The sequence below is a fragment of the Taeniopygia guttata genome, chromosome 22, assembly GCF_048771995.1.
Source record: "Taeniopygia guttata chromosome 22, bTaeGut7.mat, whole genome shotgun sequence".
NCBI lineage: Eukaryota > Metazoa > Chordata > Aves > Passeriformes > Estrildidae > Taeniopygia > Taeniopygia guttata.
Window position 1 is genome coordinate 3,876,927 of NC_133047.1, and position 22,479 is coordinate 3,899,405.

Sequence of the window (22,479 nt, forward strand, 5' to 3'; positions counted from 1 at the left end):
GGGATTTCCTGGGCTGGGTTTGGGGTGTCCGGGGCTGGGTTTGGGGTGTCCTGGGCTGGGTTTGGGGTGTCCGGGGCTGGGTTTGGGGTGTCCTGGGCTGGGTTTGGGGTGTCCTGGGCTGGGTTTGGGGTGTCCTGGGCTGGGTATGGGGTGTCCTGGGCTGGGTTTGGGGTGTCCTGGGCTGGGTTTGGGGTGTCCGGGGCTGGGTTTGGGGTGTCCTGGGCTGAGTTTGGGGTGTCCGGGGCTGGGTTTGGGGTGTCCTGGGCTGAGTTTGGGGTGTCCTGGGCTGAGTTTGGAGTGTCTGGGGTTGGGTTTGGGGTGTCCGGGGCTGGGTTTGGGGTGTCCGGGGCTGGGTTTGGGGTGTCCTGGGCTGAGTTTGGGGTGTCCTGGGGCTGAGTTTGGGGTGTCCTGGGCTGGGTTTGAGGTGTCCTGGGCTGAGTTTGGGGTGTCCTGGGCTTGGTTTGAGGTGTCCTGGGCTGAGTTTGGGGTGTCCGGGGCGTTATGGGGACACGGGGGGCTGAGCGGGGACCCCGGGGAGTTGGGGGGGCTGAACGGGGACCCCGGGGCGCTGCGGGGCCGCTGCCAGCGGGACGAAGGAGCGGAGCAGCAGCAGCAGCAGGAACACCAACAGCCCCAGCCCGAGGCACAGCCGGTAACGCCGCGGGACTCCGTGACGGACGAGGCTCAACGGGGACCGCAGCCACAGGAACGAGGATTTGGGGCGCCTGCGGGGACACCGGGCTCAGCCACCGCTCGTCCCCTTCCCCGGTGGCTCCTCCCGGTTCGCCCCGGGCTCACCGGGGCTCGGGCAGCGTCGGGTGCTGGTTGGGCTCCTCCCGACCCTTCCCCACCGGCCGCTCCTCCGCCTCCCGCGCCGGCAGCAGCTCCAGGCTGAGCTCCAGCTTCCCCTGCGGGGACCGCCGGGGCGGTTGGATCTGTCCCCGGTGTCCCCAAACCCTGACTGGATGTCCCCAACCTACCGAGAGCCGCTGGCCGCCCTCCTCCTCCTGCAGGGTGCAGGGCCACCAACCCCGCGCCCTCCGGCTGCGGAACAGGTTCAGCGGCGAGCACCGGGACAACCGGCACCGGGAGAACCGGGACGGGGAGAGCCAGGCCCGGGACAGCCAGGGCAGCTCCCCCGGCGAGCCCCGGCACAGGCGGGCGCTGCGGGCCGGGCGGGGCAGCCGCATCAGCTCCAGCTCCAGGATCCCTGCGGGACAGGCCAGGGGACACCTCTGTCACCCGTGGGTGCTCCTTATCACCACTGGGAACTCTTTGTCACCCACGGCCGCTCGCTGTCCCCGCTGGCTGTCCCCTGTCCCCTGCAGTGTCCCCCCGGAGGTGACACGGGCTCTCACCCAGCAGATCATCCGCCTTGAGCTTGTCATTGTCCCACACCTGCAGGATCAGCTTGGGCGGCACCTTCAGCAGCGTCTCGTCCAAACTCCACGCGTGCTCCTGCCCGGGGACACGGCAAGGTCGCGTGTGTCCCCGGGCCGTGTCCCCGGGCCGTGTCCCCGGGCCATGGCCTCACACCGTGTCCCTGATTTGTCCCCGTGCTGTCCCCGCTCTATCCCCGCTCTGTCCCCGCTCTGTCCCCGCTCTATCCCCGCTCTGTCCCCTCTCTGTCCCCGCTCTGTCCCCTCTCTGTCCCCGCTCTGTCCCCGCTCTATCCCCGCTCTGTCCCCGCTCTGTCCCCTCACTGTCCCCTCTCTGTCCCCTCTCTGTCCCACACCTTGCGGCGGATGGCGCACAGTTTCTCGGCCGCCAGGAACTCGAAGGGGAACACGAAGCGCCAGTTGAAGGCGCCGCTGCCGTCCAGGGAGCGATAATGGATGTCGGTGCGCTGCCGCTGCTCGGGGAGCCCGTCCAGCCACCTGCGGGGACAGCGCTGTCACCTCTGTGCCACCCCCCAGGGGACACCTCTGTCACCGCTGTGCCACCCCCAGGGGACACCGCTGTCACCGCTGTGCCACCCCCAGGGGACACTGCTGTCACCTCTGCACCCGTCCCATCCCGCCCAGCCACCTGCGGGGACAGCGCTGTCACCGCTGTGCCACCCCCCAGGGGACACCGCTGTCACCACTCTGGATGGGGACACCCTGGGGTGACAAGGGACCCTGGGGATGGGGACCCCGGGGTGACAAAGGACCCGCCAGGGGCTCTGAGATGAGCAGGACACGTGCTGGGGGGTGACACGATGGGGACACACCCGCACACGTAGATGTCACTCATGCGCTGGCCCAGCAGGTTGATGTCCCCAAGGTCCGTGTCCCGCACGTTCCACACCACACAGCGCAGCTCGTACCTCGGGAGGGGACAGCGACGTGTCACCTTCGGGGGTGGCCCTGCCCCACGGGGGTGGCCCTGTCCCCACGGGGGTGGCGCTGTCCCCACGGGGATGACCCTGTCCCCACTGGGGTGGCCCTGTCTGAACGGGGGTGGCCCTGTCCCCACGGGAGTGACCCTGTCCCCACCGGGGTGGCCCTGTCCTCACCGGGGTGGCCCTGTCCCCACAGGGATGGCCCTGTCCCCACGGGGGTGGCCCTGTCCCCACGGGAATGGCGCTGTCCCCACGGGGATGGCCCTGTCCCCACGGGGGTGGCCCTGTCCCCACAGGGATGGCCCTGTCCCCACGGGGGTGGCCCTGTCCCCACGGGAATGGCGCTGTCCCCACGGGGATGGCCCTGTCCCCACGGGGGTGGCCCTGTCCCCACGGGAATGGCGCTGTCCCCACGGGGGTGGCCCTGTCCCCAGGGAATGGCCCTGTCCCCACGGGGGTGGCCCTGTCCCTCACTCACCCCTCGGCCTTGCGGGGGTCGATGTTCACGGGGGGCCCGGGGGGCCCGAGGCTGGCGGGGAAAATGTCCACCCACATCTGCAGCTTGCCCTGGGGACATCGGGACAGGCTGGCACCGGCCCCAGTGTCCCCCAGCGTCCCCCAGCGTCCCCCAGTGTCCCCATCCCTGTCCCTGTCACCTGCTCCAGGCCGGGCTGGCGGTGGCTCCGCAGCCCGCGGGTCTCGAGGTGCTCCGGGACGAGCCCGCAGAGGTTCAGCACGTGCAGGGCCAGACGCTCCCGGGGGGACCCCGAGTGTGGCATCGGGGGGTGGCCCCGTTCTGTGACACCGACCGACTGTCACCCGCCCGCCAGCGACCCCCAGACCCACCCAGACCCTCCAAACCCCACCCAGACCCACCCAGACACCCCAATTTACCCACCAGACCCACCCAGATCCCCCAATTCACCCCCCAGACCCACCCAGACCCACCCAGACCCCCCAATTTACCCACCAGACCCACCCAGATCCCCCAATTCACCCCCCAGACCCACCCCAGACCCCCCAGACCCCCCAACCCCTCCCCAGGATCCCCCCAAACCCCCGCAAACCCCCCAACCCCCCCCAGGATCCCCCCAACCCCCCCCCCCAGCATCCCCCCAAACCCCCCAAACCCCCCAAACCCCCCCCAGGACCCCCCCACCCCCCAAACCCTCCCCAGGATCCCCCCAAACCCCCCAACCCCTCCCCCCAGGACCCCCCCACACCCCCCAAATACCCCCCAGGATCCCCCCAAACCCCCCCAAACCCTCCCCAGGACCCCCCCACCCCCCAGCCCCTGGCTGCCCTCACCGAAGTGGCACAGCTCGAAGCGGTGCCCACCCAGGCTCAGGGCGGTGCCCCCGCGGCTGTAGCGGGGCGGGGGCAGCCCGCGGGTGCCCGCCAGGAGCTCCAGGGCCCGGCTGGGGCACAGCTGGTCCCGCCAGCACCCGGGGCCCGCGCTGGGGACAGGCCGGTGGCACCGGGGCTGGCAGCGACCCCCGTGCCCGCCCCCGGCCCTCTGTGCCCGCTCCGTGCCACCCCCTGTGTCCCCTGACCCTCCTGTGCCCCCCATCCCTCCTGTGCCCGCTCCGTGCCATCTCCTGTGCCCCCCAACCCTCCTGTGCCCCCCAACCCTCCTGTGTCCCCTGACCCTCCTGTGCCCCCGACCCTCCCGTGCCCCCCAACCCTCCTGTGCCCGCTCCGTGCCATCTCCTGTGCCCCCCATCCTGCCCCTCCTGTGTCCCCTGACCCTCCTGTGCCCCCGACCCTCCTGTGCCCCCTCCTGTCCCCCCTCCCAGGCCCCCGTGTCCCTCCCCTTGTCCCTTTCCCGTGTCCACCCCGTGTCCCTTTCCCGTGTCCCTCCCGGTGCCCCGTGTCCCTTTCCCGTGTCCCCTCCCGTGTCCCTCTCCCGTGCCCCGTGTCCCTCTCCCCTGTCCCTCTGCCGTGTCCCTTTCCCGTGTCCATCCCCGTGTCCCTCTCCCGTGTCCCTTTCCCGTGTCCCCTCCTGTGTCCCTCCCGGTGCCCCGTGTCCCCTCCCGTGTCCCTCTCCCGTGTCCCTCTCCCGTGTCCCTCTCCCGTGTCCCCTCCCGTGTCCCTCTCCCGTGTCCCTCTCCCGTGTCCCCTCCCGTGTCCCTCTCCCGTGTCCCTCTCCCGTGTCCTTCCCCGTGTCCCTTTCCTGTGCCCCGTGTCACCCCCGTGCCCCGTGTCCCTCCCCGTGTCCCTCTCCCGTGTCCCTGTCCCGTGTCCCCTCCCGTGTCCCCTCCTGTGTTCCTCCCCGTACCCCGTGTCCCTCTCCCGTGTCCCTCCCGTGTCCCCGGTGCCGGCCGGGACACGCACGCGCGGTACCGCGTGGGCAGCCCGCAGTGGGCGCGGCACGGTGCCAGCAGTCGGTTCTCCAGGTCGATGGTGGTGCTGCCGATCTCCTGGTCCGGGGGCACTTTGTCGCGGTCCAGGATTGTCACCCGCAGGTCCTTCTCCAGGGGGATGGTGGCGCTCAGCTCGAACATCCTGGGGCGGCAGGGGGTCAGCCGGGGGGACAGGGACACGCGGGGACGGGGACACTCGGGGACACAGGGACACGCGGGGACAGGGACACGCGGTGACAAGGGAGCTGGGGACACAGGGACACGCGGGGACAGGGACACGCGGGGACAGGGACACGCGGGGACACAGGGACACACGGGGACAGGGACACGCGGGGACAGGGACACGCGGGGACAGGGAACGGGACAGGGGATGGCACGGGGAATGGGACAGGGACACGCGGGGACAGGGGACCTGGGGACAGGGGAGCTGGGGACACAGGGACACGCGGGGACAGGAACACACGGGGACAGGGACACGCGGGGACAGGGACACGCGGGGACAGGGACACACGGGGACACAGGGACACGCGGGGACAGGAGAGCTGGGGACAGGGACATGCGGGGACAGGGGACCTGGGGACAGGGGAGCTGGGGACACGGGGACACGTGGGGACAGGGACACGCGGGGACAGGGGAGCTGGGGACACAGGGACACGCGGGGACTGGGACACCCGGGGGTGACAGTGCCACCCGTCCCGGGGGTGACAGTGCCAGGGCCCGGGGGTGACAGTGCCACCCGCCCCGGGGGTGAGAGTGCCACCCGCCCCGGGGGTGACAGTGCCACCCGTCCCGGGGGTGACAGTGCCACCCGTCCCAGGGTGGCAGTGCCAGGGCCCCGCCGCACCTGCCAAAGACGGGCTCCAGCGTGTTGGGCACGTACTGGTCCCGCTGCCCCAACGTCTTCTTGCCCAGCGCCACCCGCACGTAGGGATCGCTCTGGGGCACGGAGGGGACACGTCGGTGACACCGCCCGCCCCGGCCGGCCCCGCGGGTCCCCGCTGTCCCTACCAGGCCGGTGACATCGCGGGGGGACAGCTCGAAGGCCCGCACGATGTAGACGCGCACCAGGCAGGGCTGCGGCTGGCGGGGCGGCAGCCGCTGGAAGCAGCGCGGGGCCGGGGCCGCTCCGGCCTCCTCGGGCACGGGGTAGATACAGAAAAGCCCCTGAGAGACCCCCGAGGTGCCCCCCGGGGTCCCGCCCCGCTGCCGGGGTCCCCCCAGGGTGGGGGTCACCCACCTTGAAGGTGCCCACGGGCGCGGGGGCACGGCCCGGTTGGCACAGGGGGAAGGAGTGGCAGAAGTCCTGCAGCCCCTCGAACTCGGGCACCGCCTCCAGCTCGGAGCTGTAAATCTGCGGGGCCGGGCCCGTCCCGGGGCTGTGCTCAGCGCGGCCCCGGCCCTTCTTCATCCTGTCCCCATGCCCTCCTCATCCTCATCCTCATCCCTGTCCCTGTCCCCATGCCCTCCTCATCCTCATCCCTGTCCCCATTCCCTCCTCATCCTCAGCCTTGTTCCGTCCCCAGCTTCATCATCATCCCTGTCCCCATGCTTTCCTTCATCCTCAGCCTTGTCCCCTCCTCAGCTTCATCATCATCCCTGTCCCCATTCCCTCCTCATCCTCATCTTTGTCCCCATTCCCTCCTCATCCTCATCCTTGTCCCCTCCCCATCATCATCCCCATCCCTTGTCCCCTCAGCTCTGTCCCCACCCCTGTCCCCCGACCCCTGTCCCCACCCTGTCCCTGTCCCTGTCCCCGTCTCCGTCCCTGTCCCCACCCTGTCCCTGTCCCTGTCCCTGTCCCTGTCCCTGTCCCTGTCCCTGTCCCTGTCCCTGTCCCTGTCCCTGTCACCAGGCTCTGTCTCACCCTCAGCCTGTCCCCGTTGTTTCCCCTCAGAGATTTGGGGTTTTTGTCCTCCATGGACGCGTAGAATTTGCTCCACCAGTCCCTCTGCTCCTCCCCTTCGTACTCCTCCTCTTCCTCCTCCTGGCGGAGAGCAGCGGGTGGGCACAGCTGGCGCTGGTGCCACCCCGGGTGCCACCTGTGCCCGTCCCTGTGCCCACCTGCTCCTCAGCCCACTTGTTCCTGAGGCGGCCGAGCAGATCCTGTGGGGAGGGAAGGGCTCGGGGGAAACTGAGGCACGGGCGGGGCGGTGCCAGTGCCCGGCGGTGCCAGGGCTGTGCCAGGGCTGTGCCAGGCGGCCGGGGGCACTCACCTGAGCCCCCGCCAGGAACCGGGACCACCAGCGGCTGCAGGGGCTGGAGGGGACGGGCACGGAAAGGGGCTCCAACTCCTCTGGGGGGCACAGGGACAGCGGGATGAGGAGGGGACAGCGGGATGAGGAGGGGACAGCGGGATGGGATGGGGACACCGGGGATGGGGCAGGGATAGGGCAGGGGACACCGGGGATGGGCTGGGGACAGCTGGGACGGGATGGGGACACCGGGGATGGGGCTGAGGACACGGGGGACGGGCTGGGGACAGCGGGGATGGGGCAGGGGACAGCGGGGATGGTCTGGGGACATGGAGGATGGGCTGGGGACACCGAGTATGGGGTGGGGACACCGGGGATGGGCTGGGGCCACTTGGCATGGGCAGGGGTTACAAAGGGTGAGGCAGGGATGGGACAGGTGGCACCAGGGAATGGCAGGGATGGGACAGGTGGCACCAGGGAATGGCAGGGATGGGACAGGTGGCACCAGGGAATGGCAGGGATGGCACGGGCAGTACCTGGCATTGACACAACCGTGTGACAGCCATCACCGGAGCCCAGGACCGGCTCCGGGCGGGGCGGGAGACACCGGTACCGGCCCAGGTCCCCGACACGGGCCTGGCCCAGCAGCCGCCGCCGCTCGGGGCCCGCCCGGTCCCAGAGCCGCAGGCGGATGGGCGGCACCAGGCGCTCATCCTCGGGGACAGCCTGCGGGGACAGCCCGGTCACCCGTGGGGACAGCCCGGTCACCCGTGGGGACAGCCCGGTCACACACGGGGACAGCCCGGTCACACACAGGGACAGCCCGGTCACCCGTGGGGACAGCCCGGACACCCGTGGGACATCCCGGACACCCGTGGGGACAGCCCGGTCACCCGTGGGGACAGCCCGGTCACACACAGGGACAGCCCGGACACCCGTGGGACATCCCGGACACCCGTGGGGACATCCCGGACACCCGTGGGGACAGCCCAGTCACACACAGGGACAGCCCGGTCACCTGTGGGGACAGCCCGGTCACACACAGGGACAGCCCGGTCAGCCGTGGGGACAGCCCGGACACCCGTGGGGACATCCCAGACACCCGTGGGGACATCCCGGCCCTCACCAGGGTGAGCAGCAGGGCGCTGCTGGGGAAGTTGGGGTTGGTGGCCATGTCCCGGATCGGGGGGGTCCACAGGCTCTGCTCCCCCCAGCGCAGCTCCAGCCGCGGCTCCCGCACGGCCCCGCGCAGCCCCCGCAGCCCCCAGGCCAGCACCTGGGGGACACGCGGCTCTGTCACCCGCGGGGCGCTGGCTGAAGGGACTGTCACCTCCCGTGTCCCTGTCCCCACCCCTGGGCTGGCTGTGCCTCCGCCCTGTGCCCGCTCGCGTCTTGGCTCCTGTCCCTGTCCCTGTCCCTGTCCCCACGAGTGTCCCCATCCCCTGTCCCGTCCCCATCCCCTGTCCCTGTCCCACCGTTATCCCTGTCCCAATCCTGTCCCCATCCCCGTCCCCATCCCTGTCCCCATCCCACCTCTATCCCTGTCCCAGTCCTGTCCCCATCCCACCTTTATCCCTGTCCCCATCCCACCTTTATCCCTGTCCCCATCCCTGTCCCCATCCCACCTTTATCTCTGTCCCCATCCCACCTTTATCCCTGTCCCCATCCCTGTCCCCATCCCACCTTTATCCCTGTCCCCATCCCTCCTTTATCCCTGTCCCATCCCTGTCCCCATCCCACCTTTATCCCTGTCCCTATCCCTGTCCCCATCCCACCTCTATCCCTGTCCCAGTCCTGTCCCCATCCCACCTTTATCCCTGTCCCCATCCCGCCTTTATCCCTGTCCCCATCCCTGTCCCCATCCCTGTCCCCATCCCACCTTTATCCCTGTCCCGTTCCTGTCCCATCCCCGTCCCGGCCCCAGCCCCGCCTCCATCCCATTCCCCTCTCCCCGCTTGTCCCCGCGTTGTCCCCGCGCTGTCCCCGCGCTGTCCCCACCTCCAGTGCCACCCTCTGCAGGCGCGGCCGCAGCTCCGGGGGGATCCCGAACCCGTCCTTGCTCAGGGGCGGGGGGCTGAGCGGAACCGAGGACCCGTCCTGCCGTGGGGGGGACACGGCGACAATGCCACCGGGTCCCGGCTGCTCTCCCCCGCGGTGTCCCCCGTGCCCGCCTCACCTCGGGCTCCTGCAGCAGCTCGAAGGCCGCCAGCAGCTCCCCGGCCGCGCCCCGCGGGCCCCGCAGCGCCCGGGGCTGGAGCGGGGGCGGCTCCCGGAGCGCCGCGTCCAGCCAGACCCGCGGGGAGCACACGCAGCGGCCCAGGAACAGCGCGGGGCCCTGCGAGGCACGGCCTGAGCGCGGGGCTGGCCCAGCCGGGGCTGGTCCTGTCCCTCCATCCCTGACACCGCCACCCTTCCATCCCTGACACAGCCACCCTTCCATCTCTGATCCCTGTCCCTCAATCCCTGATCCCTGTCCTTCCATCGCTGACACCACCACCCTTCTATCCCTGACCTCCTGTCCCTCCGTCCCTGATCCCTGTCCCTCCATCCCTGTCCCTCCATCCCTGACACCGCCACCCTTCCATCCCTGATCTCTGTCCCTCCATCCCTGATCTCTGTCCCTCCACCCCTGATCCCTGTCCCTCCATCCCTGATATCTGCCCCTCCATCCCTGACCTCTCTGTTCTTCCATCCCTGATCGTGTCCCTCCATCCCTGACACCGCCACCCTTCCATCCCTGATCCCTGTCCTTCCATCCCAGATCCGTGTCCCTCCACCCCCATCTCTCCATCCCTCCATCCATCCCGTCCATCCTTCCCTCTCTCCTCCCTCGTCCCTCCCTCCCTCCCTCTCCATCCTCCCATCCCTCATCTCCTTTTTTATTCCACGTCCCATTCCTCATCCATCCCTCCCCCCCTCCCTCCCTCCCTCCCTCCGTGTCCCCACCCCACGCCGGTCCCCGTACCTGTCCCCGCCGCTCCCCGTACCTGTCCCCGCCGGTCCCACACCTCCACCAGCACGGCGGGGGGCTCCTCCCGGACGCTCCGGGGGTCCCCGAAGAGCGGCACCCGGGGGAAGAGCAGCGTCTGCTCCCAGCGCGGCTCCTGCGCCCCGCGCACCGCCCGCGTGCTCTGGCTCCGCGACACGAACGACACCTGCGCGGTGGCATCTGGGGACAGCGACACCGTCACCGCCCCGCGCTGCCGGCGGGGCGCAGCGGGCCCGGGGGCGTCCCGGGGTGGGGGTCCCACCTATGGAGGTGCTGGAGCTGCCGGGCGCCAGATCCAGCGCCTGGAAGATGTAACAGCGGAGCTGGAAGCGGCCGGGCCCTGGGGACAGCCGGGGGTCAGGGGGGCTGCGAGCCCCGGGCACTGCCGGTCCCTCCCCGGTCCCTCCCCGGGCACTCCCGGTCATTCCCGGGCACTCCCGGTCCCTGCCCGGTCACTCCCCGGGCACTCCCGACCCCTCCCCGGTCACTCCCGGTCCCTGCCCGGTCACTCCCCGGTCCCTCCCCGGTCCCTCCCTGGTCACTCCCGGTTCCTCCCCGGTCATTCCCAGCCCCTCCCCGGTCCGTCCCGGCCCCTCCCGGTCACTCCCCGGTCCCTCCCCGGTCCCTCCCCGATCATTCCCGGTCACTCCCGGTCACTCCCGGTCCCTCCCCGGTCCCTCCCGGTCCCTCCCGGCCGCCGGGCTCACGTTGGAAGGTGCAGAGGATGAAGAGCGGCGGCTCCTGAAGGGGGCTCAGGGAGGAGCCCCCCGGCAGCTGCGGGGCCGCAGCGGGATTGTCCCGGGCCGGTTCCTCGGTGTCCTGGGAGAGGACCGGGCTGGGCGGGGGGGACCCGGCTGTCCCCTGTCCCTTGTCCCGTGTGCCGCTGTCCCGGCACGGCCCCGCTCCCGGGGCTCCATCCTTCATCATTCCGTGCCTCCCATCCATCCATCTCCCCCCGGTCCCTCCCGTTCCTACCGGTCCCTCCCGTTCCTACCGGGGCTCCCTGGAGCAGGAAGAGCGGTGCCACGGCCGCGGGCTCGGCGGGCACCAGGCCGCGCTGCCAGCGCCGTCGGCGGCACCGGGGACCGGCCGGGACCGGGGGGCGGAAGGTGCAGCCCCAGAAACACTCGGGCTGCCACGGCTCGTCCTCCCACAGCTCCTCGGGGTCCTGCGGGGACACCGGGACAGCGGGACACAGAGTCACAGGGACACGGGGGACAGCGGGACACGGGGACAGCGGGACATGGGGTCAGAGGGACATGGGGTCACAGGGACACGGGGACAGCGGGACAGGGGTCACAGGGACACGGGGGACAACGGGACATGGGGTCAGAGGGATACGGGGACAGCGGGACACGGGGACAGCGGGACACGGGGACAGCGGGACATGGGGACAGCGGGACATGGGGACAGCGGGACACGGGGGACAGCGGGACACGGGGACAGCGGGACACGGGGACAGAGGGACACGGGCTCAGAGGGACACGGGGGACAGCGGGACACGGGCTCACAGGAACACGGGGTCACAGGGACACGGGGGACAGCGGGACACGGGCTCACAGGGACACGGGGACAGCGGGACACGGGGACAGCGGGACATGGAGTCACAGGGACACGGGGACAGCGGGACACGGGGTCACAGGGACACGGGGGACAGCGGGACACGGGCTCAGAGGGACACGGGGGACAGCGGGACACGGGGGACAGCGGGACACGGGGACTGCCACCTTCATCCCCATCACCCCCATCTCTGACACCCTCACCTCTGTCACCCCCAGCCTGTCACCCCCACCCGTGTCACCCCGATCCCTGTCCCCGCGTGTCACCAGGGTGCCGCGGGTGTCCGTGTCCCGCTCCTGTGCCCCGCTGTCGCTGTCGCTGTCCCTGTGGCGGATCCGCACCCAGCGCCGCCGCCGGCGGGTGTGACACCGCTGTCCCTCTCCGTGCCAGGCTGCCGGGGCGCTGCCATCCTCCGTGCCCACCGCGTACTGCCAACCTGCAGGGGCGGCTCAGTGTCCCCTGTGCCACCCGGGCCTGCCACCGTGTCCCTGTCACCGCGTCTCCATCCCCTCCTCCCTGCCACCCCCGTCCCTGTCACCCCCCTCCCTGTCACCCCTCACCGTCCTCATCCTCGGTCCCCTCCGTGTCCACGTGCCAGTCACAGGTGACGCGCCAGCCCTGGGGACACGCCACCTCCTCCTTCGGTGGCACCGCCACTCCCGCCTGTGACAGCAGCCGAGCGCTGAGCCGCGACACTCCGCGGTCACCCGCGCTGTCCCCGCGCTGTCCCCACGCTGTCCCCCGCGCTGTCCCCACTCACGGTGTCCGTGGTGGCCGTGCTGGCCCAGTCCCCGCCGGGCTCGCGGCTCTGGTTCTCGTACAGCTCGTCCGGTACCGCGCTGCCCTCGGCCCGCAGCCTGGGGACACCGGGGGACACCGGGGGACACGGCTGGTGGCACCGTGTCGGCACCCTGGGGACACCGTGGGACACCGGGGGACGCGGCTGGTGTCACCGGGGGACATCGGGGGACACCCTGCTGTCACCGTGCCGGCACCCGGGGGACACCGGGGGACACCGGGGGACACCGGGGGACACCGGGGAACACCGGAGGACACCCTGCTGTCACCGTGTCGGCATCGTGGGGACACCGGGGGACACCGGGGAACACCGGGGGACGCGGTTGGTGTCACCGGGGGACACCGGGGGACACCGGGGGACACCCTGCTGGCCCCGCCCGCCCCGCAGGGACACGGGGACAGGGTGGCTGTCCCCTCGCTCACCGCCGCGGCCGCTCCACGCTCCAGGGCCCGTCCCAGCGCCAGCCCCGGGGGGGCCGCAGCTCGTCCCGGGGGGGCGCGGCCCGGGCGGGGCCGCCGCAGAACGCGGGGAGCCCCCGGAGCCGCCGGGAGCCCCATTTCCCCCAGAGCCGCGGCTGCTCCTCGTACTGCGGGGACACGGGGGTGGCATTAGGGGACATTGGGGGCTGCTGTCCCCTCCCCGATGTCCCCATGGTGTTCCCATCCTGTCCTCATGCTGTCCCCTGTATTGTCCCCGTGCTGTCCCCGTGCTGTCCCCTGCTGTCCCCATCCCTGTCCCCATCCCTGTCCCCTGCTGTCCCCCTGCTGTCCCCTGTATTGTCCCCATGTATTGTCCCCCTGTATTGTCCCCATCCCTGTCCCCATGCTGTCCCCTGCTATCCCCCTGCTGTCCCCGTGCTGTCCCCATGCTGTGCCCATCCCTGTCCCCCTGCTGTCCCCCTGCTGTCCCCATCCCTGTCCCCATCCCTGTCCCTCCCCTGTCCCCCGCTGTCCCCCGCTGTCCCCTGCTGTCCCCCTGCTGTCCCCTCCCCTGTCCCCTGCTGTCCCCCTGCTGTCCCCATCCCTGTCCCCCTGCTGTCCCCTCCCCTGTCCCCTGCTGTCCCCCTGCTGTCCCCATGCTGTCCCCATGCTGTCCCCGTGCTGTCCCCATGCTGTCCCCATCCCTGTCCCCCTGCTGTCCCCATCCCTGTCCCCCGCTGTCCCCTGCTGTCCCCATCCCTGTCCCCATCCCTGTCCCTCCCCTGTCCCCCGCTGTCCCCCGCTGTCCCCTGCTGTCCCCCTGCTGTCCCCTCCCCTGTCCCCTGCTGTCCCCCTGCTGTCCCCATCCCTGTCCCCCTGCTGTCCCCTCCCCTGTCCCCTGCTGTCCCCCTGCTGTCCCCATGCTGTCCCCATGCTGTCCCCGTGCTGTCCCCATGCTGTCCCCATCCCTGTCCCCCTGCTGTCCCCATCCCTGTCCCCCGCTGTCCCCTGCTGTCCCCATCCCTGTCCCCCCGCTGTCCCCCGCTGTCCCCCGCTGTCCCCACCGTCTCGCTGTAGAAGCGCAGCCTCCCCGCCAGCAGCCGGCTCAGCTCTCCGCTCTCGGTCACCCGCCCGAGCCACAGCCGGACCCGAACCTGCGGCGGGCGGTGCCCACAGCCCTGCGGGACAGGGTCACCGAGAGGGGACAGAGGGGACAGGGAGGGGACAGGGAGGGGACAGCGAGGGGAGAGAGAGGGGAGAGAGAGGGGACAGCGAGGGGACAGTGAGGGGACAGAGAGGGGACAGGGAGGGGACAGAGAGGGGACAGAGAGGGGAGAGCGAGGGGACAGGGAGGGGACAGAGAGGGGAGAGACAGGGGACAGAGAGGGGATAGTGAGGGGATAGTGAGGGGACAGGGAGGGGACAGGGAGGGGACAGAGAGGGGACAGAGGGGGGACAGACAGGGGACAGACAGGGGACAGAGAGGGGATAGCGAGGGGACAGAGAGGGGAGAGAGAGGGGACAGAGAGGGGACATGGAGGGGACATGGAGCAGTGAGGAAGGGGAACAGGGAGGGACACCAACGGGACATGGAGGGGACATGGAGGGACACGAAGGGGACACGGAGGGACAGCAGGGGACACGGAGGGACAGCAGGGGACACGGAGGGACAGCAGGTGACAGCGGCAGCCCCCACCAGGAACAGGGTGACGATCCTCCCGCAGAAGCGGCCGCAGGCGCCGGGACAGCGCGGCGAGTACAGGACATCGGTGGCGGCCACCCGGGCCGAGGCCACCCGGAGGTGGCCCCGCAGCAGCCACAGCTGCACGTCGGGGACACCGGCCTGGGGCTGCGGGGACACGGGGACACGGGGACAGGGGGACAGCGGTGTGAGAGCGGCCACGGGAACTGCCCCAAGCTCAGCCCTGCGGGGTTTGGGTTTGTGTATTTTGGGGTTTTTGGGGGTCACCTCCACGGCCAGCGCGGCCGCGCGTCGCAGCCACCCCCGGGCCGCTGTCGCCAGAGTGTCACCGTGCCGGTCACCGGCCCCGGCCTCGGCCCGCAGCCGCCGCAGGAGGAGGCGGCGGCAGCCCCGGAGCTGCTGGTCCAGGACGGTCAGGGCGGGCTGCTCCTCCAGGCAGCGCAGGGCGGCCCTGCCGAGCCCAAAACAGCTCCAAATCACCCCAAAATTACCCCAAAAACACCCCAAAATCGCCCCCAAACCACCCCAGTCCAGAGTGGCCCTGCAGCACCCAAAACAGCCCAAAATCACCCCAAAACCATCCCAGGATCACCCCAAAACCCCCCCCCGTGCAGGGCGTCCCTGCAGCAGCCCAAAACAGCCCAAAATCACCCCCAAAACACCCCAGAATCGCCCCCAAATCACCCCAGTTCAGGGAGTCCCCACAGCAGCTCAAAATCACCCCAAAACCATCCCAGAATCACCCCCAAACCACCCCAGTCCAAAGCGGACCTGCAGCACCCCAAACCCATCCCATATCACCCCAAAATCACCCCAAAATCCCCCAAAATCACCCCAATCCACACAGGGCCCCCCCCCAACCACCCCATGTTCCCCTGATCCCATTCCACCCCAAATTCCCCTCCGGAGTGACCCGCTGCGTCCCAAATCCCCCAAAGCCGGGCTGCCAGCCCCATAGTGACCCCCAGACTGGGATCCCCGGCCCCAGTCCCCGATTTGGGGATTTGGGGTCGCTCACTCGCAGTCCTGCCCCAGTTCCCGCAGCAGCTTCGTCCCCACGTCCCTCGCGGTGTCCCCGCGCTGTCCCCGCAGCTCGGCCAGGTTCCCCTCCTGGAACGGCCCCAAACCGGCCCCAAACGGATTTGGGGTCAACCCCACCCCAAACCATTCCCACCCAGGTTTGGGATCAATCCCACCCCATCCCAGCTGGATTTGGGGTCAATCCCACCCCAAACCATTCCCACCCAGGTTTGGGATCCATCCCACCCAGATTTAGGATCACTCCCAGGCGGATTTAGGATCAATCCCAGCGGAATTTGGGGTCAATCCCAGCGGGATTTGGGGTCACTCCCAGCGGGATTTGGGGTCACTCCCAGCAGGATTTGGGATCAATCCCAGCCGGATTTGGGATCACTCCCAGCGGGATTTAGGGTCACCCCCACCCGGATTTGGGGTCACTCCCAGCGGGATTTGGGGTCTCACCAGGCGCTGGCACAGGGCTCGCAGCAGGTTCAGGCTGTCCCAGCGGTGTCCGGTGTCCTCCCACTGTGAGGTGACAGCGACCACGGGTTTGTCCCCAAACCAGGGCAGGTGGTGGTAGAAGTTCCCTAAATCGGGAAAATCGGGAAAATTGGGAAAATTGGGAAATTCGGGATCAGGACGGACCCGGCCGCGCTCTGAGGGGCGGCTGTGGCTTCCCGGGAGGTGGCACAGGGTCATCCGAGATCCCCAAATTGTCCCCAGGTCCGCAGGTGACATCAGCCGGGTGACACCCAATCCGTGTCCCCAGCGCCATGTCCCCAACACCCCAAAATATCCCAAAATGACCCTGGAATCACCCCAAAAACATCCCAAAACACCCCAAAATCACCCCAAAGATGCCCCAAATCACCCCAAAGACACTAAAATCACCCCAAATTCAACCCAAACACCCCAAAATCACTCCAAAGACACCCAAAATCACCCCAAATTCAACCCAATCAACCCAAAGACACCCCAAATCACCCCAGAATCACCCCAAAGACACCCCAAATCACCCCAAGGACACTCCAAATGACCCCAAAGAAACCCCAAATCACCCCAGAATCACCCCAAAAACATCCCAAATCACCCCAAAATCACTCCAAAGACACCCCGAATCACCCCAAATTCAACCCAAACACCCCAAAACACCCCAATTTACCCCAAAAACCTCCCAGTCCCTCCCACACGTGCCGGTACCCCCAATACCCCCTATACCCCCTATACCCCCGGTACCCCCGGTACCCCCGTTACCCCCGGTGCCCCGGTGCTGTCCCCGCTCACCGTCGAAGGCGGGCGGGACCGGCGCGGTGGCGGCCGCGGTGGCACCGATGCCCAGCTCCAGGCTCAGCCCCTCGGGGCCGCCTGGCACGGCGGTGCCCGAGTAGAAAACCCCACAGAGCCCCAGCTGGCAGCGGGGCGGGCGGCTCTGCGGGGAGGGGACACCCCAAAATCGCTCAGCTGGCCCCGCGGGTGCCACCAGCCCCGTGTCCCCGTGTCCCCGTGTCCCCGTGTCCCCGTGTCCCCGTGTCCCCACCTGCGCCCGCTCGGCGTCCACGGCGGCCACGGCGTCCCGCTGGCACCGGGGCACCGTTCCCGCGTGGGTGCAGAGCTCCAGCAGCAGCCGGCCCCGGTAAACCGGCCCCGAGTCCTGGGGAGGGAGCTCGGGCTGTGGGGTGTCCCGTGGGCACCCCAAATGTCCCATTGTCCCCCAAAGTCCCACGTTTCCCCCAGCAATTCCTCATTTTTCCCTCAAATTCCCTGTTCTCCTTTCCCCCATCCCATTTTCACCCCAAATGTCCCATTGTCCCCCAAAGTCCTGCCCCAAAACTTACTGTTTTCCCCTAAATACCCCATTCTGTTTGCCCCATCCCAGTTTCACCCCAAATGTCCTATTGTCCCCTAAAGCCCTGCCCCAAAAATTCCTGTTTTCCATCAAATTCCCTGTTCTCCCTTCCCCCATCCCATTTACACCCCATTCTCCGTTCCCTCCATCCCATTTCACCCCAAAAGCCCCACTGGCCTTGCAAACACCCCAAATTCCCTTTCCCATTCCCCAAACCCCACTGACAAGCCCCAGGATCCCATTCCCCCCCCAAACCCCCTATTTCCTCCTCCACTGCCCCGTTCTCACCCCAAACATCCCATGGCCCCCCAAAACCCTTCCTTTGCCCCTAAATGTCCCGTTTCCACCCCAAAAACCCCATTTCCCCCAACCCCGCTCCTACCCGGGCAGCGTCGGGCCGGGGGCCGTAGAAGGGCAGGAAACTGGGCCCGAAGGAGGGGAAGAACCCGGGGGTCCCCTCTGGGGGCAGAGAAAAGGGGTTCGGGGTGGGTCTGGTAAAGGGGACCCCAAAAAAGGGACAGCTCCGCTCACCCTCCAGCTCGTCGGGGTCCCGGGAGATTTGGGACAGCCTCAGGGTGGCCCGGCCGATGGCTTTGGTCTGGCAGGACCTGGGGGGGCATGGGCAGGGGTCCCCCGAATGTGGGGGGGGTCCCCAAACCCGAGGGGTGTCCCCCAAACCCGAGGGGTGTCACCCAACCCTGAGGGGTGTCCCCCAAACCCGGGGGATGTTCCCCAAACCCGGGGGATGTCCCCAAACCCGAGGGGTGTCCCCAAACCCGGGGGGTGTCCCCCAAACCCGGGGGGTGTCCCCCAAACCCGCAGGATGTCCCCAAACCCGGCGGATGTCCCCCAACCCGAGGGGTGTCCCCCAAACCTGGGGGTGTCCCCCAACCCGCGGGGTGTCCCCCAAACCCGGGGGTGTCCCCAAACCCGAGGGGTGTCCCCCGCTCACCCACGCAGGATTTCCAGCACGATCTCGTCACAGATGGGTGGCAGCTGCGGGGACAGAACCGCGCCGAGTGTGGCTGTGGAAATGGGGGGTCCCCCCAATTTTTGGGGTGCCCCTGTTTGGGATCGGGGCCGCTCCTCACCCGCAGGGGGAAGAACAAAACCTCATTCCACTCGGGACTGGCGTCCGTGGGCACCCCGCGGGTGCAGAGCTGCGGTGGGACAGCCGTGAGCCCCCGAAAGGATCGGGGGGCACCCCAAAATCCCTGCCCGGCACCCCAAATTCCCCGCTCACCGTCCTGCCCGCAAAGCCGACCCGCACCGACACCTTCGGGGGGCCCGTGGGGCGGCCCACGCGCGGCCACGGCGCCTCCGCTGCGCGGGGATGGCGAGCAGCGGCTTTTGGGGGGTCCCCAGAGCCACCCCCACCCCAAATTCCCGGGGTCCCCACCCTGTGGCAATCAGGGGGTCCCCAAATCCACCCTTCACCCCAGTTCCCGGTGTCCCCACCCCAATTCCTCAGTGTCCCCACCCCTATTCCCCCGTGTCCCCACGCCACAGCCCCGATGGCCCCACCCCAACTCCCGATGTCCCCAACCCAAACCCCAATCCCCGGTGTCCCCATGGTGTCCCTACGCTCATTCCTGGTGTCCCCACCCCAATCCCCGGTGTCCCCAACCCAATTCCCGGTGTCCCCATGGTGTCCCTACGCTAATTCCTGGCGTCCCCACCCCACAATTCCCGATGTCCCCACCCCAATTCCCGATGTCCCCAACCCAAACCCCAATTCCCGATGTCCCCGTGCCAGTCCCCGGTGCCCCCAACCCAATTCCCGATGTCCCTAAACCCCAATTCCCGATGTCCCCACCCCTATTCCCTGGTGTCCCCACGCCACAGCCCCGATGTCCCCAACCCAATTCCCGATATCCCCAACCCAATCCCCGGTGCCCCCAACACAATCCCCGATGTCCCCACCTCAATTCCCGATGTCCCCACCCCAATCCCCGGTGTCCCCACGCCACACCCGCCGTGTCCCCACCCCAATCCCCGGTGTCCCCACGCCACACCCGCCGTGTCCCCACCCCAATCCCCGTGTCCGCACCCCAATCCCCGTGTCCCCACCCCAATCCCCGGTGTCCCCAACCCAATTCCCGATGTCCCAACCCAATTCCCGATGTCCCCACTCCAGTTCCCGATGTCCCCAACCCAATTCCCGATGTCCCTGTGCCAATCCCCGGTGTCCCCACGCCACACCCGCCGTGTCCCCACCCCAATCCCATGTGTCCCCACGCCACACCCCCCTGTCCCCACCCCGCGGCAGGTCCTCGGCGCGGAACACGCGGATCTGCAGGGTGGTGGCGCAGGCCGGTGGCCGCAGCAGGTTGGCCTCCACGTCCTCGTCCCCCGCCGGCACCTGCTGCTCCTGGAGGGGGGAGGTGACACCGTGGGGACACCCGGGATGGATTTTGGGGCGCAGGGGGGGGTGGCACTCACCGGGGCGCGCTCGCCGGCGCGGCGCACGGCCAGGCTGACCTGCAGCAAACCCTGCGAGCGGCCCTGGAGGTGCTGCGGTGGCCTCAGGCTCAGCCACTTCCCGCTCAGGCTGCGCCCTGCCCCGCCGGGGACACCGCTGTCACCTCCCGGGGCCACCGGGGCCACCCCGGTCACCTCCCCGGTGACACCGGGGCCACTCTGGTGGCACTGCAAGGCCCGCCTAAAACCTCCCCAAAACGCACGGTGCTCCCCCAAAATGAGGCTTCACCCCTGGCCAGTGCTGGTGCAAAATGTCACTCAAAATGTGCCACCCAGTGTCACCCCAGTGCCACTGCAATGTCACCCCAGAGCCACCCTGGTGGCACCACAGGGCCTGCCTAAAACACCCCCAAAACTTGCACGGTGCTCCCCCAAAATGAGGCTTCACCCCAGGCCAGTGCTGGCGTGAAACGTGGCTCAAAATGTGGCACCCCAAAATGTGGCACCCAGTGTCCCCCCAGTGCCACCACAATGTCACCACGGTCACCTCCTCGGTGGCACCAGAGCCAGAGGTTTTAAGCCCACCTAAAACCTCCCCAAAACTCACGGTGCTCCCCCAAAATGAAGCTTCACCCCAGGCCAGTGCTGGTGCAAAATGTCACTCAAAATGTGCCACCCAGTGTCACCCAGTGCCACCCCGTGTCACCCCAGTGCCACCCCAGTGCCACCCCAACCCTGTCGTTACCTGGGGCAGAGTAGACGGTGCCGATGTCGAGCTGTGGGAATGGCAAAGGGACGGGGAGTGCTCTGACACCCCATTCCCAAAATCCCACTCCTGACACCCCATTCCCAAAATCCCACTCCTGACACCCCATTCCCAAAATCCCACTCCTGACACCCCATTCCCAATGCCCCAGTCCCAAAATCCCAATCCCAAACCCCAATTCCCAAACCCCCAAACCCCAATCCCAAACCCCAATTCCCAATCCCCAATTCCCAATCCCCATTCCCAAACTCTGATCCCAAACCCCAATTCCCAAACCCCCAATCCCAAACCCCAATTCCCAAACCCAAACCCCAAACCCCAATCCCACTCCCCCACTCCTCACCTCGAAGGTGCCGATGACGGCTTTGGTGCAGATGTTTGGTGAATGGAGCACCTGGGACAGTGAAGGGGACACGGCTGTCCTTGTGTCCCTGTGTCACTGTGTCCTATTCCTGTGTCCCTGTGTCCCTGTGTCCCTGTGTCCCTTTGTCCCTGCTCCTGTCCCTGTGTCCTATTCCTGTGTCCCTGTGTCTCTGTCCCTGTGTCCCTGTCCCTGTCCCCATCCCTGTGTCTCTGTCCCTGTGTCTCTGTTCCTGTGTCCCTATCCCTGTCCCTGTCCCCGTCCCTGTGTCCCTGTCCCTCTGTCCCCATCCCCGTGTCCTATCCCTGTCCCTGTCCCTGTGTCCCTGTCCCTCTGTCCCCATCCCTGTCCCTCTGTCCCCATCCCCGTGTCCCTATCCCTGTCCCTCTGTCCCCATCCCTGTGTCCCTGTCCCCCTGTCCCCATCCCCGTGTCCCTGTCCCTGTCCCCCGGTGCCACCTCTCGGTCCCACCTGGATGTGGATGGGCAGTGCCACCAGCTGCTCGGGGGTCAGGCGGAAATCCTGGCAGAACACCTGCAAAGCAGAGAAGGGGCAGTGAGGGCGGGCCGGGTGACAACACCGTGCCCGTGTCCCCTGTCCCCTGTCCCCTCCGCGGTGTCACCTCGTTGAAGTAGGGGTTGTTCCCGCTGCGGCGGCGGCTGCGGAACTTCTGCCTCCCGATCCTCACCCTCACCACGGCCTTGATGTCATTGCCCCGCAGCCGCCGGGCCCTGACCACCCTCACCCGGACCTGCGGGGTGGCACGGCCAGGGGACGTCACCCGTGGGTGCCCCCGCGCCCGTGGGTGCCCCCGCGCCCGTGGGTGCCCCCGCGCCCGTGGGTGCCCTACCTGGAAATCCTCTTTCCTCTCGGCGGGTGTCACCGCCACCTCCGGGACCACCTGGCCGTGCCCGGGGGTGACAATGGGGACATCTCCAGCAGCGCCGTGCGGGTCGTGGTGGCAGCGGAGGGTGACGGTGCACTGCAAAGGGACGGTGACACGGGGACGGTGCCACCCTGGGGTGCTGTGGGTGCTGTGGGTGCTGTGGGGCGGGCGCTCACCCCCGTGGGCCGTTCCCGGTAGTCCAGCAGCGGGATGTCCCTGACGGCCATCGGCAGGTTGGGGTTGGCCACCAACTGGTCCAAGGACACCGTGGTGGCACCCAGGTCCCTGTGGGAGTGGGGGACGCGGTGAGGGTGGCCGTGGCCAGGTGGTGGCCGTGGGTGAGGGGTGGCACTCACCCCATGGGCAGCGGGCAGTCCCCGCGCCGCAGGCGCAGGCCCAGCGTGTCGGTGGCACTCAGGGGACACATGTCCAGCGGCCACACCAGCTCCTGAGGGGCGTGACGCGGCTCAGGGGGGTGACCCGATGTCCCTGTGCCACCACGGGTCACCCCGGGGCCACCTCACCTCATTCCAGGTGAGGCTGCGCTCCTCGGGCATCACCTGCGTTCTCCTGGGGACACCTGTGCGGGACAGGGGGGGTGGTGGCACCTCGGATGGGGACACCGGGGACTGGCCACACGCACGGGGTGTCCCCAGCCCCGCCGTACCTCGGAAGCAGACGGACAGCAGGACACCGGGACCGAAGCCGGTGGCCCCGGGAATGCGGGCGGCGACTACGTGGCACCGCAGCATGGCCACGGAGAGCTGGCACCGGCGACGGAGCTGTCACCGGGGAGTGCCACCACAGTGCCACCCCCGAGGTGCTGCCATCG

The 22,479-nt window shown here is 68.8% G+C and overlaps 1 protein-coding gene and 1 long non-coding RNA gene across 2 annotated transcripts; both read right to left on the reverse strand.

Moving 5' to 3' along the window:
* Nucleotides 1-499: 499 nt before the first annotated feature.
* FER1L5 (fer-1 like family member 5) lies at nt 500-22,399 on the reverse strand. The gene is made up of 46 exons (XM_072917550.1): nt 22,315-22,399; nt 22,172-22,227; nt 22,004-22,095; nt 21,824-21,932; nt 21,612-21,743; nt 21,384-21,512; nt 21,233-21,295; nt 20,744-20,794; nt 20,380-20,410; nt 19,656-19,771; nt 18,166-18,209; nt 17,745-17,821; nt 17,596-17,672; nt 16,905-17,018; nt 16,652-16,796; nt 15,830-15,954; nt 15,366-15,457; nt 14,342-14,798; nt 13,710-13,823; nt 12,649-12,812; nt 12,188-12,284; nt 11,988-12,090; nt 11,694-11,863; nt 10,843-11,035; nt 10,130-10,207; nt 9,866-10,047; nt 9,055-9,213; nt 8,877-8,975; nt 8,005-8,154; nt 7,415-7,604; nt 6,900-6,979; nt 6,748-6,789; nt 6,551-6,670; nt 5,924-6,037; nt 5,695-5,850; nt 5,531-5,622; nt 4,658-4,828; nt 3,632-3,780; nt 2,980-3,119; nt 2,802-2,890; nt 2,213-2,308; nt 1,736-1,877; nt 1,359-1,458; nt 981-1,210; nt 799-908; nt 500-725 (listed from the first exon to the last, which is right to left on the reverse strand). The coding sequence occupies exons 1-46, from the start codon at nt 22,397-22,399 to the stop codon at nt 500-502; spliced, it is 5,751 nt and encodes a 1,916-aa protein (XP_072773651.1).
* Nucleotides 18,302-19,580, reverse strand: LOC140680458 (uncharacterized). The gene is made up of 3 exons (XR_012051765.1): nt 19,473-19,580; nt 18,457-18,536; nt 18,302-18,373 (listed from the first exon to the last, which is right to left on the reverse strand). It is a non-coding gene; the product is annotated as an uncharacterized lncRNA (long non-coding RNA).
* Nucleotides 22,400-22,479: the final 80 nt, after the last annotated feature.